The following is a 16,323-nucleotide window of genomic DNA, read 5'->3' as shown; positions in this document are numbered from 1 at the left end:
TGGTGGCCAACACCATCAGCAGCGTCTTCAAACGGGTCAGAACCAAAAGAGAGCTGGCTACATCCGGCTAGAACTGGCAAAACCTGATGATTTGGTGAAACGTCTCTCGTCGTCAGATCTCCGTGGACGGTCAGCTGGTGGCCAACGAGCTGGCTCCTCCAGACAGGCCCAAAGTCAGCGCCACGGTGCAGCAGACCCGCAGGAGCAAGATGTCTCTGAGGTATTAATTTCCAGCCGGCCGGGGTTCGCTCAGGCAGCCGACGCCACCCTCACCTGCGGCTCCGTCCTCTCAGGAAGCCTCAGGAGGGCGACGGCGCCGGTCCAGGAGAGGGCGCCGTCTCCTGGCAGAGGGTCACTCTGATCCTGGAGCTGCTGCAGTTCAAGAAGAAGCTGAGGAGAGCTCAGACGCTGGTGCCCGTCCTGTTCTCGCTCCTGGCCAGGTAACGCCGATTCCAGCCAATCACAGCGCAGCAGCACGGCCCGTGTTTACCGGCTTGTTTGTTTGTTTGCTTGCTGGCAGGAGTCAGGAGCCGTGCTCTGAAGACCACACCAACATGGAGTACACCAAGCAGCTGCTCCTCAGCTGCCTGCTCAACATCTGCAACAGGCTGGTGGCGGAGGGCGGAGCCAAGGCTGCAGGTGGGTCAGAGGTCAGAGGAGCGGGTTCTCCTGGGAGAATCATCCATCACATCAGTCCGTTACGTCCCGTCTCTGTTCCTCCCCAGAGCTCCTGGAGGAGGAGCAGTTCAGCGTGGAGCTGGTGGTTCAGTGCGTTCGAGCCTCCGACGTGCCGCAGACGCACCACCACGCCCTGCTGCTGCTGGGCGCCGTCGCCGCCATCTTCCCCGTGAGAGCCTCCCCTCCTCCGCCCGTGACGGTGCCGTCGCCCAGAAGGAGGCGGGGCTCCTGCTCACGCTTTGCTCCCGTGTGTCGTCCCGCTGCAGGAGAAGGTGCTCCACAACATCATGCCCATCTTCACCTTCATGGGCGCCAACGTGCTGCGTCTGGACGACGTGTACAGCTTCCGAGTCATCGAGAACACGCTGCGCGCCGTCATACCTGCTCTCATCCAGGTGGGGGGGTAACGCATGCGCGCGCACACACACACACACACACACCACACACCACACACACAACACACACCACACGGACTCCCCCTCATCCCTCCCTCTTCCTTCAGGCCCACCGGCGCCCTGACGGCAGCTCTCCGACTCACCTGGTTGCCGTGGTGACGAGGATCATGCACGTGTTCGTGGACGCTCTGCCTCACGTGCCCGCCCATCGCCGCCTGCCCGTCCTGTCAGAGCTGGTGACTACCCTCGGCCCCGCCCACTTCCTGTGGGTCCTGATGCTCCTCCTGTTCAAGCAGCACGCCGCACTGAGCTCCGGCTCCACCTCTGACAAGGTGTGTGTGTGTGTGTGTGTGTGTGTGTTACGTGTGTGTTTCTACTTGTTTTGTATATGAGGGGTTTGTTTGTTGTTTCATGTGTGTATGTATAGTGTAGATACTCGTTTCTCAGTGTGTGTGTGTGTGTGTGTGTGTGTGTGTGTGTGTGTGTGTGTGTGTTGCAGGATGCAGCCCTGCAGACGGACGTGGAGTTCTGGATCTCTCTTAGCGTTCACTTCCTGGTCACTGATCAGCTGACCTCCTTGATCGAAATGATGAACTTCCTGCTGCAGCTTCCTGACGACAAAGACGACAGTGAGAAACACACAACACACACACACTGCAATGCAGGCAGATTGCACACTTGTTATATGAGCGGACACACACACAGAAACACACCGATGCCTCCTGCAGCTCAGGCGAAGCGCCCGGCGCGCCGGCGAGGAGCCCAGAAGCAGCAGCAGCAGGAGGGAGGCGCCGGTGGAGGAGCTGATCTTCAACGTGGAGGCTCACAGCAGCAAGGAGCTGCGGCACCTCAAGTTCCTCTGCATCTCCTTCATAGCCGAGCTGCTCGCCTCCTCCAGCTTCATCGCCAAGGTGAGGACGGAGGCGTGACCCCTGCACCCCACTGACCCCTGCACCTCCTTTACGCCTCCTCTTCACCTGCTCTCCTGCGTTCAGGTGGCGGACGGTGACGACGACGCATCTCTGCAGCCGCTGCAGCAGAAGTGAGTGATGCTCACAGTGTGTGTGTGTGTGTGTAAGTTTGTGTGTGCGACCAAAGTTCTCGAACGCCTCGTGTTGCTTTCAGGCTCCTGGAGGAGGTGCTGAGGTACATCCAGAGTGTCGCCCGCTGTGTGGAGACCAACGCCGACAAGCCGACCGCCAAGTTCTGGAGAGTTCTGCTCAACAAGTGCTACGACGTGCTCGACAAGGTGTGTGTGTGTGTGTGTCACTATGGTAACGGAACATGATCACAGCCCGAACAGGGTCCTGACCGTCGCCGTCTCCCCCCTGCAGGTGAACGCCCTCCTGCCGGCAGACTCCTTCCTGGCGGTGATGAGGGGGCTGATGGGTAACGAGCTGCCGTCCGTGCGGAGGAAGGCCATGGAGCTGCTGAACAACAAGCTGCAGCAGAAGACGCTGTGGGAGGAGGCTCAGGTACCGACACGCCTCCGAGCGCTGCTCTGGGCGAAAACAGCCCTTCATACAGTCCATGCGTCTCACTTCCTGTCGTAGGTCGCGGTGCTCCTCCAGCTGACCGGCGACCTGCTGAGCATCGTGGGTAAAAGCCACGCGGAGGGTGCGGAGCAGGCCGTCAACCGGCAGACGGCGCTCTACAGCCTGAAGCTGCTGTGCCGCAGCTTCGGCGGCCGCCACCAGGAGGCGTTCGTGCCGGTGCTGCTGCGCGCGGTGGAGGTGGTGACGGCGGGCGAGGAGGAGAAGAACGTGACGGGCAGCGCTCTGCTGTGCGTCGCCGAGGTGGTGAGCACGCTGAGGGCGCTCGCCATCCCGCAGCTGCCCAGGTGAGCAGGCCGGGTCCGGCCCGTGGGAGAAGAGCGACGACTCGCCCGCTTCGCCGCTGACCGACTCGGCGCCCCCCGCAGGTTGATGTCGGCCGTGCTGCAGGCGCTTCCCAGAGGAAGGAGCTGCTGAGCAACGAGATCTACCTGCTGAGCGCCGTCACCGCCCTGCAGCGCGTCGCCGAGACGCTGCCACACTTCATCAGCCCCTACCTGCAGGACACCACCGCACAGGTAACACACACGCCACCGCACAGGTAACACACACACCACCGCACAGGTAACACACACGCCACCGCACAGGTAACACACACACACCACCGCACAGGTAACACACACCACCGCACAGGTAACACACACACACACCACCGCACAGGTAACACACACACACCACCGCACAGGTAACACACACACAGGTAACACACACACCACCGCACAGGTAACACACACACCACCGCACAGGTAACACACACCACCGCACAGACACACACCACCGCCACATGTAACACACACACCACCGCACAGGTAACACTACACCACCGCCACAGATAACACACCACACCACCGCACAGGTAAACACACACCCCCGCACAGGTAACACACACCACCGCACAGGTAACACACACCACCGCACAGGTAACACACACCCACCCGCACAGGTAACACACACCACCGCACAGGTAACACACACCACCGCCACAGGTAACACACACACCACGCACAGGTAACACACACCACCGCACAGGTAACACACACACACCACCGCACAGGTAAACAACCACCGCACAGGTAACACACACCACCGCACAGGTAAACACACGTCCACCGCACAGGTAACACACACACGCCACGCACAGGTAACACACCACGCACCGCACAGGTAACACACACACCACCGCACAGGTAACACACACACCACCGCACAGGTAACGCACACACCACCACACTGGTAACACACACACCACCGCACAGGTAACACACACGCCACCGCACACACCACCGCACAGGTAACACACACGCCACCGCACAGGTAACACACACACACACACACACCACCGCACAGGTAACACCACACACACACACACAGGTAAACACACCATGCCACCGCACAGGTAACACACACACGCCACCCGCACAGGTAACACACCACACCACCGAACAGGTAACACCACACACACCACCGCACAGGTAAACACACACCACCGAACAGGTAACACACCCACACCACCGCATAGGTAACACACACCACACCGCACACACGCCACCGCCACAGGTAACACACACACCACCGCACAGGGAACACGGTGCTGGGATGAGGAACTGATGGTTTCAAATGACTCGACAAAATCTAAAGTAAAATATTTCAGAAAAATAATAAACTGATGAACTCCTGACGGTCCCTCCTCGTGCTCCTGCAGGTGTGGTCGCCTCACTCGGCTGTTGGAGACCTCCTCTTCCTCCTCCTCCTCCTCCTCCTCCTCCCAGCTCTCCCTCCGCCTGGCCTCCCTCCGGAGCACCCTGGCCACCAGGCTGCCCCCCCGGGTCCTGCTGCCCACCCTGAAGCCGCTGCTACAGCAGCATGGTGCTGGACAGGAAGGTGAGCCCAGACCCGGTTACCCGGTTATCCTTGTTAGTCCCGGTTACCAGGCTACCCAGTTACCCAAGCCAGGCAACACCGCCATGAACAAGTGTGTCTCCCCCCGCAGGGCCAGCTGGGGGCGCTCATGAGCATCCTGAAGGAGCACATCAACCACAGGACAAGGAGCAGCTCAGCTTCCACCAATCAGAGCTCACCGCCTTCTTCCTGACGGCGCTGGACTTCAGAGCCCAGCACTGTCAGGTCCGGCGCCCGATTACAGACAAACAAACAAAACCAAAACAAACAAGCGCACAGCGTCCAGATGTTTACCTTTTTCCCTCCGCAGGGAGATCTGGAGAAAACTTCGCAGGTCGAAGGCAGCGTGATCGACGCTCTGGTTGCCATGGTGATGAAACTGTCCGAGGTGACGTTCAGGCCGCTTTTCTTCAAGGTAACGTTTCCGGCGGCGTCATGATTTCACCAGGAGTCTTTGGGATGAATAACTGCAGCTGTTGTGGTTTGTTTTTGTTTGTTTGTTGTACAGCTGTGTGACTGGAGCAAGTCGAGCAGCAGCGAGCGTCTGCTGACCTTCTTCCGCCTCTGCGATCGCATCGCCGAGCGGCTGAAGGGACTCTTCGTGCTGTTCGCCGGAAACCTGGTCAAGCCGTTCTCAGAGCTGCTGCGGCGCTCCGACTCCGCCCACACAGGTCCATTTATTCATTCATCCATTCATCCTTTTGAATTTATCCTGTTTCTCTTTTATGTTTTATCAGTTTTAGAATATTTAAGCATTTTATTTAGGATTGTTTTCAGAATTACATTGTTTTTATTTACTTTTTTTATTTACTTTGTCTTCATATTTCCATGATGGATGGAAATAATTCGATAATATTTGAGTTTTTAACTTGAATTTCTTTCTAATTTTGTGTAATGAGTTTTAATTTTTTTTTTAAACTTGTATTTGAAATCTTCCTTTTTTTGGAATTCAAGTTACCTGGACGTGACTTCAAATCCCACCCAGTAACTTCTCTGCATATTGATCCTCTCCGATGTTCCTCCAGCAGATGATCCCCTCTTCACGTCGGACAGCGGCGAGCAGAAGACCTGCCTGCTGCTGCGCTACGTCCTGGACTGCCTGCACAAGCTCTTCCTCTACGACACCCAGCGCTTCCTGAGCGCCGAGCGAGGCCACGCCCCTCCTCGAGCCGCTGGTCCAGCAGGTCAGGCCCCGCCTCCCCGCCGGCCAGCAAGCAGCCGAGAGTGAAGAAAAGACGTTTTTTCATTAACCTGCTGTGTGTGTGTGTGTGTGTAGCTGGAGAACATGGTCGGAGGGGAGCAGGAGTACCAGCAGAGGGTGACGCAGCACCTGTTGCCCTGCGGGGGGCAGTTCTCGGTGGCGCTCGCCGACGACTCGCAGTGCAAAACCCTGAACTATCAGATCCTGCTGAAGACCCAGACACCCGGACTCCAAGGTGAGCGACCCTGACGCAATAAAACACCCAGCATGCAACAGCTATGGGAGACGGTTCTTGGACATTTCACTTCATTTTGCACAGACGTGGTCGAGTTGTGGTCAGAATTGTTTGGTTTTGTGAGTATATAGACATTTTTACCCAGCATACTCCAACTCTTCCTCCTCCTCAGGTGCGTTTCTCCTCCCTGCTCATGCTGATGGAGGTGGCGTCCAAACTGAAGGAGAACTACATGGTGCTGCTTCCAGAAACCATCCCCTTCCTGGCCGAGCTCATGGAGGGTGAGGACTCTTCATCCCTTCCTCTGAATTATGTCAGAACGGCATCATTCGAGTGTGTTGATGTTTTCTGAGCATTTGGAGAAAAAAACTCTGCGGGCCGGATGTTTGTCAGAGACGTGAACGCGCGGTGAAGGTGCGATGGTCTGACCGGGGTGCGTTTGTTTTATAGATGAGTGCGAGGAGGTGGAGCAGCAGGTCCAGAAGGTGGTGCAGGAGATGGAGAACATCCTGGGAGAGCCGCTGCAGAGTTACTTCTAACCCACACACACACACACACACACACACACACACACACACACACACACACTATATCTCGATCATGTGACCTGTTGTTGTTTGAAAATAAATAAATAAACTCAGATTTTTTTTTTGTTTTTTTCCTCTGACCTTATTTGAATAAAGTTTCAGCTGAAGTTCGTGAAAATCTTTTTTTTATTATTTCTATAGTTATTATTTCGCTCTTTAATTGCTGTCCACTTGCGCTAGAAGTTTCTCTACTGTGGGACCATATTTTATATTATGTAGATATTTTTAGGTTTTATATTTACTGTGCACTGATGAAAAAGTACTTTCTTTTTTGTGTATTAACATAATTACAAATAAACACATTATTTCAATATAAGGTCTAAATACCCAAATAAAAAGGTACAAAATGTGTTTAGAATATATATATAAATTTCTTGTGATATTTTTATGTAGTGACGTATTTTAAACTGTTTAAAGAAAATTGTCATTTGTGGCTTCTGGCAGCTTTCACTAAAACAATCCTGCACAATTAAACAAGTTCATCAGCTGTATTGTTTACATGTTGGAGGTTATAAAGTTAATTTGTCTGTGCAGTTCAGGATTTTGACCGCATGGTGGCGCTGCTATAAAAGCGTGACCCGCTGTTAAACGCCACAGCAGCAGAAGAAGACGATTGTCAAGTACACTTTTCCGCTTGCGAGTGAACCTTCTGACAGTTAAAGATTCAGTTAAAGACGCTTAAAGATTCACCAGACGGCTTTAAATTCGCTCCAGATTCAGCTCTCCGACCACAGACGGTCTGTTGGAGCTTCTCTATTCGCCGCTCGGTGCTGTTATCCACCGACCTCCCTTGAAGGTTTGTTTGTTGTTTTTTTTTAAGTTATTGTTTTTATTGGTAATATAACTGGCACTTAAAGTTTGGATCCTCATATTTTTTTTCTCATTTAATACAGTTTTTATTGTCAAAATAAAGTGGCGGGTGACGGCTAACGCTAGCTAACATCTTTTTCGCGCGTGGCTCCGCCCCTTCGCCTAATCTGATTGGTTCTTTGGAACGTCACTCATCAGTATTTATCTAGGATTGGCTGAAAAAGCTGATTGTGAAAATACCTTAACGCCTGTTGACAAATAGGATTAACGAGGTAAATCGTTTGATTTAAATCACGCGTCCACGACTTTAATGCTTTGTGGGTGAGTGATCGTGGTAAACTTTGTATTTCTACCTTTTTCAGCCTCGCTGTTCCAAGGATAAAATATTTAAACACCATTAGTCTAGAGGGAATTCACAGGAAATACATTGAGACAAAGCAATTAAGATGACCCTAGTAAATAATATAAAAACGTTTTGGACACAACGGCGATAAAATAAGTAAAATATCTATTGTTTAACATAAACCCAGAGCAAATAGTAGTGTTTCAAGTCCTGATTTGAAAAGAACTATGTCGGGGAACTAAAAGCTGCTTCACCGAGTTTTGAAACCTGTTCCTGGGACCTCGGGGTTCTGGATGGTTCTGAGCCTTCGCGTGAATCTCTGGTGCATTTTGGCACGAGACCATTAAAAGCTTTGTGGATTTTCAAGTTGATCTTTTGACACAAAGGTAGCCAGAAGCAGTGACATGCACCCAACATGAAAAGCATGTTTATTTCTACTGATTTTATTAAGTCACTAAAGTTTATTGAAAATACAGTCCTGAACTCGAGCTTAATAATATGTGTGTGATCACTTGTGTCGTTATAGCAGCAGGTTGAACCTCCTCCGTCCTTCTTGGTGTTGTGGCTTCAGAGACATAAATCACCTTTCTTTTTTGTTCTCATGATCACTTCTCTTCAGCAGCTCATCTTCACCACCTCACTTACAGGTGGATATTCATCTCGGATGGTGGCGCCCCCTGCAGGTGCAGCCTGATCCGTACAGGTTATAATTGGCTGCCAGTGAGGGCTGCTGGGTAATCCAGAGGCTTAGCCACTGTTCAGAGTGAACACACCAGAGGAGGAGGAGGAGGAGACCCTCAGGTGAATCTCTGCTGGCTACTGCACACACTCGGTTCAGGTTCAAGGTCCGTGTTTGTGTGTGATGATAAAACAGCTGATCTGTGTGTGTGTGTTTGAGTGGGCGGAGCCTCAGCGGATGAATGAGCAGCTTCGACCAGGAGTGTGAGCAGGTTAAAGGTTTAACTTAAACTGAAGCTGCACACATCGCTGAGGGTTTGTGTGTGTGTGTGTGTGTGCGTGCGTATATATGTGTGTGTGCGTGCGTGTGTGTGTGCGCATGTGTGTGTGTACTCTGTTATGAATGACGAAGATGAAGACCTGCAGAGTTGGGGCTGGACTGATCTGTGTGTATCTTCACAACTTTGGGAATAATTACTGTAAACTGACGTCACTAATAGTTTTATTGATCTGCCCGGGTTCACCCGGGGTCAACTGGGGTCACCTGAGGTCACGAGGAGGTTGAATTGCTGTAATGGGAGTGAGACTGGACATCGGCTCACTGTACTCTGTTTGAATGCAATATTCCAGCTCCGGTTACTCCTCTCTTCGGTGGGACTGGGAGGAGGAGGCGCAGACGGGAGCCATGTCCAGACGGAGCCTGCGGCTGGAGGCCAGCCTCCTGGACCGCAGCCTGCCGCACAGCAGCGCCTCCTTCAGTGCAGGAGCAGCCAGCTGGAGGAACGCCTCCTCCAGGTCGCTGAGGTCTCGCGGCTCCCAGCAGCTCTCCACCTCCTGCTCCGAGTCGCTCCTCCTCCCCCGGACTCCCCTGAAGTCGGCCGGTCCATCTCTTCTCAACAGCAGCGTGGCCTCGGACGCCTCCCTCATCTCCTCCCTGCTGGAGGAGTCCACCATCCAGGAGTCCACCCTGGTCGACACACTCTGGGGTACGCCTCCTCGCCTCCTCCGCTCCTTCACCTCCTCTCAGAATCCAGGTTCTAACAAACGTTTTCCTCCTCAGGGTTGGACAATGACTGCGACATTAAAGGTAAATTAATGCCTCCTTTTCCTCCTCCTCCTGTGAGATTGACTGATGTGTCAAATCAGTGTAAAATCTTATTGAATGTTGAAATGTTAGCATCAGTGCTAAAACATAAGTTGACTCTTTCTTCATCACACATGGAGAAAGTCAGTTTTCAAAGCAGATCCTTTTCGGTGTGTGTCGAGTTCATCTTATCACCACTTTATTTCCATTCTGCATGCAGATCAGAATGTTCTCCTCCTCACTGTGTGTGTTTGTGTTGCAGAGAGCGCCGCCGCGGTGGAGGAGAGCAGCGCTGCGCTCAAGCCTCCGCTCAGCAGGCTGTACTGCACCAACTGCGAGGCGCCCTGCTCCTCCTGCGCCGCCGCCTCCGGTCAGACGGAGCTCGGAGAGGAGGAGGCGTCGACGGTGTACAGAGGAGGGAGGAGCAGGAGGAGGCGCGAGAGTGAGAGAGACACACACACACACACACACTCTTATTCTTTTCACTTTTAAATTACATTTCACTTATTCATGTTGAACTTTTGATAGTTTTTCATATTTTAATCAGTGTTTCTAGAAAGAAAAGCTGTTGAGAAATGCGATATTGATATATTGAAATGATTTAGTTGTTTTCTAGTGATATACAGTCAACATTTAAAACTCTTCTTGGCTTTCTTTGTTTTTTTTAATTAGAAACTGTGAAATTTAAAGTTTCCTCATCTCGAACTCAACATTTTGGAGCATCAGATGCATTTATTGATCCTTTCCCCTTCCAGATGTTCTGCAGGTTGTGGGTGATGCAACCGCTCGATGCTTTGAGCTGCTGCTGCACACCTGCCAGGTGTTAGTGGGGTCAAAGGTCACGCAGGAGGACAGACGAGCAGGTAGGATGTAGAGGTTTCAGGTGTCCGGGTTGCTTCAGCTGAGCTGCTCCCTGTCACTTTGGCTGTTTCCACGGTGAAATGCAAATCTCCTGCGCCTCCTGCCTGCTCCTGAGCTCACTCCTCTCTCTCCTCTCTCACTCTCACTCCTCTCTCTCTCCTCTCACTCCTCTCTCTCTCCTCTCCCTGCAGCTCGACCTGCTCCTCCAGGAGTCATGAGCCTGAAGGAGGCGCCGGCCCAGACGAAGGAGGTGCAGCCCGCCGGATCGCTGTGTGAGTGCGACACACACTCAGTGGTTGAAGTTCATGTGCAGAAGTGAAGGCGAGCAGGCAGAACGTGTGTTTGACTCCATCTGGTGAATTAAACCTGGCGATAATCAAACACCCTGCAGTCGTCAAACTCTGCCTTCATTCATGTAGAGTAAAAATGTTTCACAGTGTTTCTTAAGGATTAGCTGCGGTGCTAGCGTTAGCTTCAGAGGAATGCAAAGTCTCCTGACCACAGACTGAAACATGTCGGACGGGAGGACAGCGCCTCGGCTCTTTGGGAGCTTTCTGTCCGTCTGACCCGTTTGCAGCCGACTGGAGTTTCCTCTGCAGCTCTGAACTCCTTCAGCCGTGAGGCTCACTCTGTTTAACGTCTCCGTTTGTGCCTCGAAGCTGCGAAGCGTTGATCTCAGTAACTGAAACTTTTCCATCTCTTCCATCACACTTTAGTTTGCACTGTCCCTGGATGCTCTCTGCACTGCTGCACCTCTCTCACTCTCTCATGCACACAGTTGACTGAAATTTCAGCAGTGTTCACCCCGGCTCTGTTTTCATGATGTGAACGTTTCCTGTCTGAACGTTGCGTGTGAAAACCAACAGGTGACGACTGTCAGGAGGCGCAGCGCTCTGGGTCAGACGCCGCCTCCTCCTCCTCCTCCTCCTCCTCCTCTGTACTGAGCCTCCTGCGGAGCTCTGCAGCTTTCACAGGTTCACGCAGTCTCTTCTGTTACACAGAATGTCAGCTCGATCGCCCCCTGCTGGTGGTGGTTGGAATGGCAGCAGCAATGTAGCGAGGCAGAGGAGATCAGATGAAGGGAGATCGTTTTGTGCGTGTTTTAACTCTTCCTCCTCGTCCTGCAGCCTGGACTCTGTCTCTGCTGGCTCACACAGCCGCTGCAGTCCTCTGGCCTGTGATCAGCGAGACGCTCAGAGCCGCGTGGAGCAGTGGACGCTCTGCAGGTCACCGCCGCCGTGTCCGATTCCCCCACCGACCGGGCCTTTGCTGCTCTCCTCCTTTCATTCCTGCTCTGACCGAGGTTTCCAGGCTGCCGTAGGAGTGTGTGCTCCTCCTCCTGCTCCTCTTCAACTCTGTGTGTTGGTGAAGGATTCCTGCCCTGTGGAGCTCTGAGCTGCATGCCGTGGAAAGGGTTCGCTTCCTGTGCTCCGTTGCATGATATTAACTTGCGTGTGTGTGTGTGTAGGTGGGCTGCTTGCTGGTGTGTTGGGCCCTCCGTGCAGACGGTGGCGTCGCTCCTGCAGCAGTTTGATACGGTGAGTTAATCAGCCAGTTTCTCCCTGAAGCGCTCATCAGTAACTCATCACCTCCTCTGCCCCACTGCATTCTGGGTAAATGAGCGGCGTTACTTTAAGAGAACTGTAACAGATGGAAATGGCTGAAACGGGCATTTCAGGAGATTATCTTCAGTCGTTTTTGGTTTGAAAAAGAAACGAAGACGCGGATGTTACAAAACTTGTTTGTTTTTTTTTTCCCCCAAGAAAATCCTTTTTTTGGTGAATAAAACTGTTTTAAAAAGTAAAGGAAGAAAGTCCTATTAAAAGAAACAGAATTTGTTTCATACTGAAGTGTTTAGTTTTTTGTTTTTTTTTTCTCAAAAGTTACTTCATAATCAACATACAGTCTTTGGTTTGTAACCATGAAGGTTTTGAGTTGATGGTTTGAAAAAAAATTATTTTTTAAATATTTGGTTCAAATTATTCAGTATAAATTTTTTCATGGTAAAACCTGTCACTGTAATGAAAGGTTGATGTTTTCCGCGTCCTCTCCCTGCAGGTCTCCCCTCGGGCTCCTCCTGCTCTTCCTCCTCCTCCTCCTCCTCGGTGAGTCAGTGTGACTGACGGCTCTGTGCACACCACATTTCAAAAACACGCTTTTTTTTTTTCCCTTCCTGAAAAGTTTTCCGATCACACGGCGACGTTTTGGAAACATCTGTTTACACCGCAAAGACGGAAAATCCGTTTGCTATGGTCGTGCTCCACATGCACAGTAACGTCTTAGAAAAGTTGCGTTTTCACCGGTTTCCATGGAGACGGGACATTTTCAAATGTCAATGTGATTTTTTTTTTTTTTAACACATAAAACCTAATATTCAGTATAAATATCCAACCTGAGTTTCTTCATGAATCCATAATTAAAGCCACAGAATCCACTGACTGTCGGCTCATCCAGTAAACAGGCGTGGAGTCCAGTGCTAATGCTAATGCTAATGCTAACAGTGAGGACGGAGGACAGACGTCCTGTAACGTGGAGTTTACGAGGAGAAACCACTGAAGTGAGGAATCCTCCCCCCCCCCCCCCCCCAGGCGTGACTTGGTTCGGTCCGCCCGCTCTGCAGTCGGTCCTCGTCTCTGATTGGACGACGGCGCTCTCTGGAGTTTACCACCCCGAGTCCTCCGAAAGCCAATCGGGAGAGGAGGCCGTGCGGCCGCAGGAGGAGGCGCCGCCGATGGGAGCTGCAGAGACGGGCGTAGAGGAGGAGGTGACAGGGGACACACACACACACACACACACACACCTTAACAAAAATCATAAAAACACCCAGAAAGAAACGGATGCAGTAACTTTCCGTCCAGAAGAGGCCGCTGCAGAGCGCCGATCCAGACCTGCTCTGCTCTCGGTGCCTCGCAGGAAGCGGCGGTCTCGGCGGCGGCCTCGGTGGAGTGGGCGCGCGTCTCCCGCGTGGAGCAGCGTCTGGCGGCGCTGTGGGAGCGGGTGGAGGCCGGAGGCCGGCGGGCGGAGCGCCGACACGACGAGGTGCTGCGTCTGCACGCCGCCCTGCAGCGGCGGCGGGACGGCGAGGGGGCGTGGCTAAACCAGCTCCTGGACCGGCAGCTGTCGGAGATCCGGAGGCGGCTGGACAGAGACCGCCAGCAGAGGGAGCAGGTGCCGACTCGTCTCCCAGCATGCTTAGCTTCAGCCTTCTCAGCAGCGACGTCTCTGATTGAGTGTTTTGTGCGCTCAGGTCCGGCAGGCGGACCTGCTGCAGCAGGACGCTCACACAGCGCGCCTGGATCAGCTGGAGCTGCAGCTAAAGGCGCTAACCGCCAAGACTCAGGTGAGAGGCGGAGCTGAAGGTGCTAACCGCTAAGACTCAGTGGTTGAGCTGTGTGTGTGTGTGTGTGTGTGTACAGGAGGTTCATTGGAACCATGAAGTTGCCACTTCTGCGCCTGAGTCCGCCTCCACCCTCCCAGCAGCCGTCAGGTATCCCCCATCCTCCTCCACCTCGCCATCAGGACGGCTGCAGAGCTCACATGTTGAAGTCTCCCGGTTCGATCCCCTCCTGCAGCGTCGGGGCGGACCGCCGGTCGCACGACGCGCTGGCGGCCGAGGTGTCCCGGTTGGAGGCGGCTCTGCGGGACGTGAGGCGGGACGTGGACGGCCTGTCGGGGTGCGGGAGGGGCTGCCGGCAGCTCGCCACGGCGCAGCAGGACGTGAGTCCGCGTTCGATTCCTCGATCCTTCATGACCGGCGCCCCGAGCGACGCCGACGCCGACCTCTCTCCTCAGATTTCAGGACAGATCGCCGCCCAGGTGCGGGCGGAGCTCCAGGCTCTGGAGTGGGGAGCGGGAGGCGGCGAAGCGCTGCTGCAGCGGCTGTCGCAGCACTGCGTCAGCCACGCCCACCTGCAGGAGGCGCTGTCCGCCCTGCAGCGCCGCGTCCTGCACGGCGCCGGCCCGCAGCCGGACCAGCAGTGCAGCGACGGGTCGCTCAGCGACTCCGCCGGGTCCTCTGTGACCGCCGAGGTGAGGGGGCGGGGCCAGTGAGCGCCGTTTGGTTTCCGTAGCGACTGCTCCGTTTCTCCGAGCTGCTCGTCTCCTCACACAGTCGGGTCTCTCGCAGGACGTCCATCAGATGGTGGCAGACGCTCTGCGGTTGTTCTCCGAGGACCGGACCGGCATGGCGGACTACGCCCTGGAGTCCGGAGGTCAGAGAGTCCAGTCTGTCGCTTCATCGTGAACCAGTGTGAAAGTCTCACTCTCTCACACACTCACACACACACACACTGTGTGTCTGCTGTGGTCCTGCAGGGGGCAGCATCCTGAGCACTCGCTGCTCGGAGACGTACGAGACGAAGGCGGCGCTGCTCAGCCTGTTCGGCGTTCCGCTCTGGTATTTCTCCCAGTCGCCCCGAGCCGTGATCCAGGTCAGTGAACGCAGCGCCGGGCGCTCCCTCCGGCACCGGCGCTGACCCCGCCGTCCCTCCGCAGCCCGACGTCCATCCCGGGAACTGCTGGGCCTTCCGGGGCTCCTCGGGTTTCCTGGTGATCCGGCTGTCGATGCGGATCCGGCCCACCGCCGTCACCCTGGAGCACATCTCCCGCGCCCTGGCTCCCAGCCGGCAGCTGCTCAGCGCGCCGCGGGACTTCAGCGTCTACGTAAGAGCCGGAGCGGCGCCCGCCGGCGAGAGACGCCCCGTCCGCCTCCCGTCTGATCCCGACGCGTCCGTTTCAGGGTCTGGACCACGAGAGCGAGGAGAGGGGGACGCTGCTGGGGACGTTCAGCTACGACCAGGACGGAGACGCGCTGCAGACCTTCCTGGTCACGGTGAGAGGAGCGCAGCGGAGACGCTCTGCAGCTTCCTGTCAGTCGAGTAACGGTGTGTGTGTGTGTGTGTGTGTGTCGGCAGGACGACTCCCAGAAGACCTTCCAGATCGTGGAGGTTCAGGTTCTGTCTAACTGGGGTCATCCGGACTACACCTGTCTGTACCGGATCAGGGTTCACGGCACGCCGGCCGCCGCCTGACACCTCCAGGACCTCCCGCGGGACTGAAACGTTTCCTCAGCATCGTTCTGTTTCATGTTTCCACGGCGGCGAGGCCGAGAGGGAAACGGACGCTCACGGTGCGAAGACGCACTTCCGGTCTGAGCCTCGGCGTTTTTATTTCCTGTCAGGTGGACGACTTGAACGGCGAGCAGAAACCCGACTCGCCCGCTTGTTTTAATTCTGTGAATGTTTTCAACTGTTGCTTTTCTTTTTTTTTTTTTCTTTTTTAGCTTTTTGGATTAAAAATAAATAAATACGTGAAGTGAAAGCTCTTGCTCTGGATTTCCTGTCAGCATCCGATGAGGAAACGAGATTAAAGTGAAGCAACTCTTCAAATGAAAGAAGCAACTTTTCACTGGAAAGCAGGTCAGATGACATGAGCTCCTGGTTCTCGTCCAACAAAACCGAAACAAATGCTCTGGTTTTTTTTTTTTTTTTTTTTACTTCTAAATTAAAAAGCAGAGGAGTGTCTGATGACTGAAGCAGCAGTGATGGTTCCTCCCTGAAGAGCTTCAGCATGAAGCTCCGTCCTGTCCAGGAGACCTCAGGGTCTCGAACGGCTCTAAAATGACAAAAAGTGTCAAACTGAAAGGTGTGAGAGCGATGAACTCTGTCCTATGTATACACTGTTCAAAAAAAAAAAAAAACATTTCCGCAGTCAACAGAATTTCAGCTTCAAATTTGCGCTAAAACATTTTCCTTTATAGTAAATATATTAATTCAGTTGTTTTTATGAGTGAAATTGAGTCAATATTTTAAGAAAAATATTTTGCAGAAACATAACGACGCATAAAAATAAATATTGTGCCTCAAAATGTGGCACTTTTACTACGAAAAGTCAAAATGCCGTAGTATGAAACATTGCCATTGTCTACAGTTCAAGTTGTGTTCACAGAAACACCTTCTGACTTACCCAATTAATGTGTTTGAAAAAAAAAAAGCAACACC

General features: G+C 53.5%; 2 protein-coding genes and 1 long non-coding RNA gene across 3 annotated transcripts; all 3 read left to right on the top strand.

The window, feature by feature from the left end:
* Positions 1-8: 8 nt before the first annotated feature.
* LOC115392843 (HEAT repeat-containing protein 1-like) lies at positions 9-2,425 on the top strand. The gene is made up of 12 exons (XM_030097465.1): positions 9-35; positions 117-220; positions 294-440; positions 521-639; positions 726-847; positions 945-1,073; positions 1,181-1,405; positions 1,573-1,702; positions 1,802-1,984; positions 2,069-2,115; positions 2,199-2,322; positions 2,408-2,425. The coding sequence occupies exons 2-10, from the start codon at positions 210-212 to the stop codon at positions 2,080-2,082; spliced, it is 1,080 nt and encodes a 359-aa protein (XP_029953325.1). The 5' UTR covers positions 9-35; positions 117-209; the 3' UTR covers positions 2,083-2,115; positions 2,199-2,322; positions 2,408-2,425.
* A 3,516-nt stretch (positions 2,426-5,941) lies between these two features.
* LOC115392849 (uncharacterized) lies at positions 5,942-6,604 on the top strand. Its single transcript, XR_003931906.1, has 3 exons — positions 5,942-5,961; positions 6,134-6,242; positions 6,412-6,604. It is a non-coding gene; the product is annotated as an uncharacterized LOC115392849 (long non-coding RNA).
* A 2,460-nt stretch (positions 6,605-9,064) lies between these two features.
* On the top strand, positions 9,065-15,572 carry LOC115393708 (SUN domain-containing protein 2-like). The gene is made up of 19 exons (XM_030098816.1): positions 9,065-9,365; positions 9,726-9,905; positions 10,219-10,326; positions 10,516-10,596; positions 11,191-11,298; positions 11,452-11,550; positions 11,793-11,862; positions 12,383-12,429; positions 12,913-13,088; positions 13,238-13,492; positions 13,572-13,664; positions 13,741-13,811; positions 13,897-14,041; positions 14,117-14,353; positions 14,451-14,535; positions 14,639-14,754; positions 14,819-14,986; positions 15,063-15,155; positions 15,238-15,572. The coding sequence occupies exons 1-19, from the start codon at positions 9,065-9,067 to the stop codon at positions 15,352-15,354; spliced, it is 2,550 nt and encodes an 849-aa protein (XP_029954676.1). The 3' UTR covers positions 15,355-15,572.
* Positions 15,573-16,323: the final 751 nt, after the last annotated feature.

This window comes from Salarias fasciatus, chromosome 8 (genome assembly GCF_902148845.1).
Source record: "Salarias fasciatus chromosome 8, fSalaFa1.1, whole genome shotgun sequence".
NCBI classification, from domain to species: Eukaryota; Metazoa; Chordata; class Actinopteri; order Blenniiformes; family Blenniidae; genus Salarias; species Salarias fasciatus.
This window is presented reverse-complemented; position numbering and strand designations above follow the sequence as displayed.

Excerpts from the sequence above, each read along its gene's own strand:
- LOC115392843 (XM_030097465.1), top strand. Across the intron at positions 441-520 it reads CTGTTCTCGCTCCTGGCCAG|GAGTCAGGAGCCGTGCTCTG; the intron begins GTAACGCCGATT and ends GCTTGCTGGCAG. Across the intron at positions 640-725 it reads GGGCGGAGCCAAGGCTGCAG|AGCTCCTGGAGGAGGAGCAG; the intron begins GTGGGTCAGAGG and ends GTTCCTCCCCAG.
- LOC115393708 (XM_030098816.1), top strand. The coding sequence starts at position 9,065 with ATGTCCAGACGGAGCCTGCGGCTGGAGGCCAGCCTCCTGGACCGCAGC. Across the intron at positions 13,493-13,571 it reads ACCGCCAGCAGAGGGAGCAG|GTCCGGCAGGCGGACCTGCT; the intron begins GTGCCGACTCGT and ends TTGTGCGCTCAG. Across the intron at positions 14,536-14,638 it reads CTACGCCCTGGAGTCCGGAG|GGGGCAGCATCCTGAGCACT; the intron begins GTCAGAGAGTCC and ends GTGGTCCTGCAG.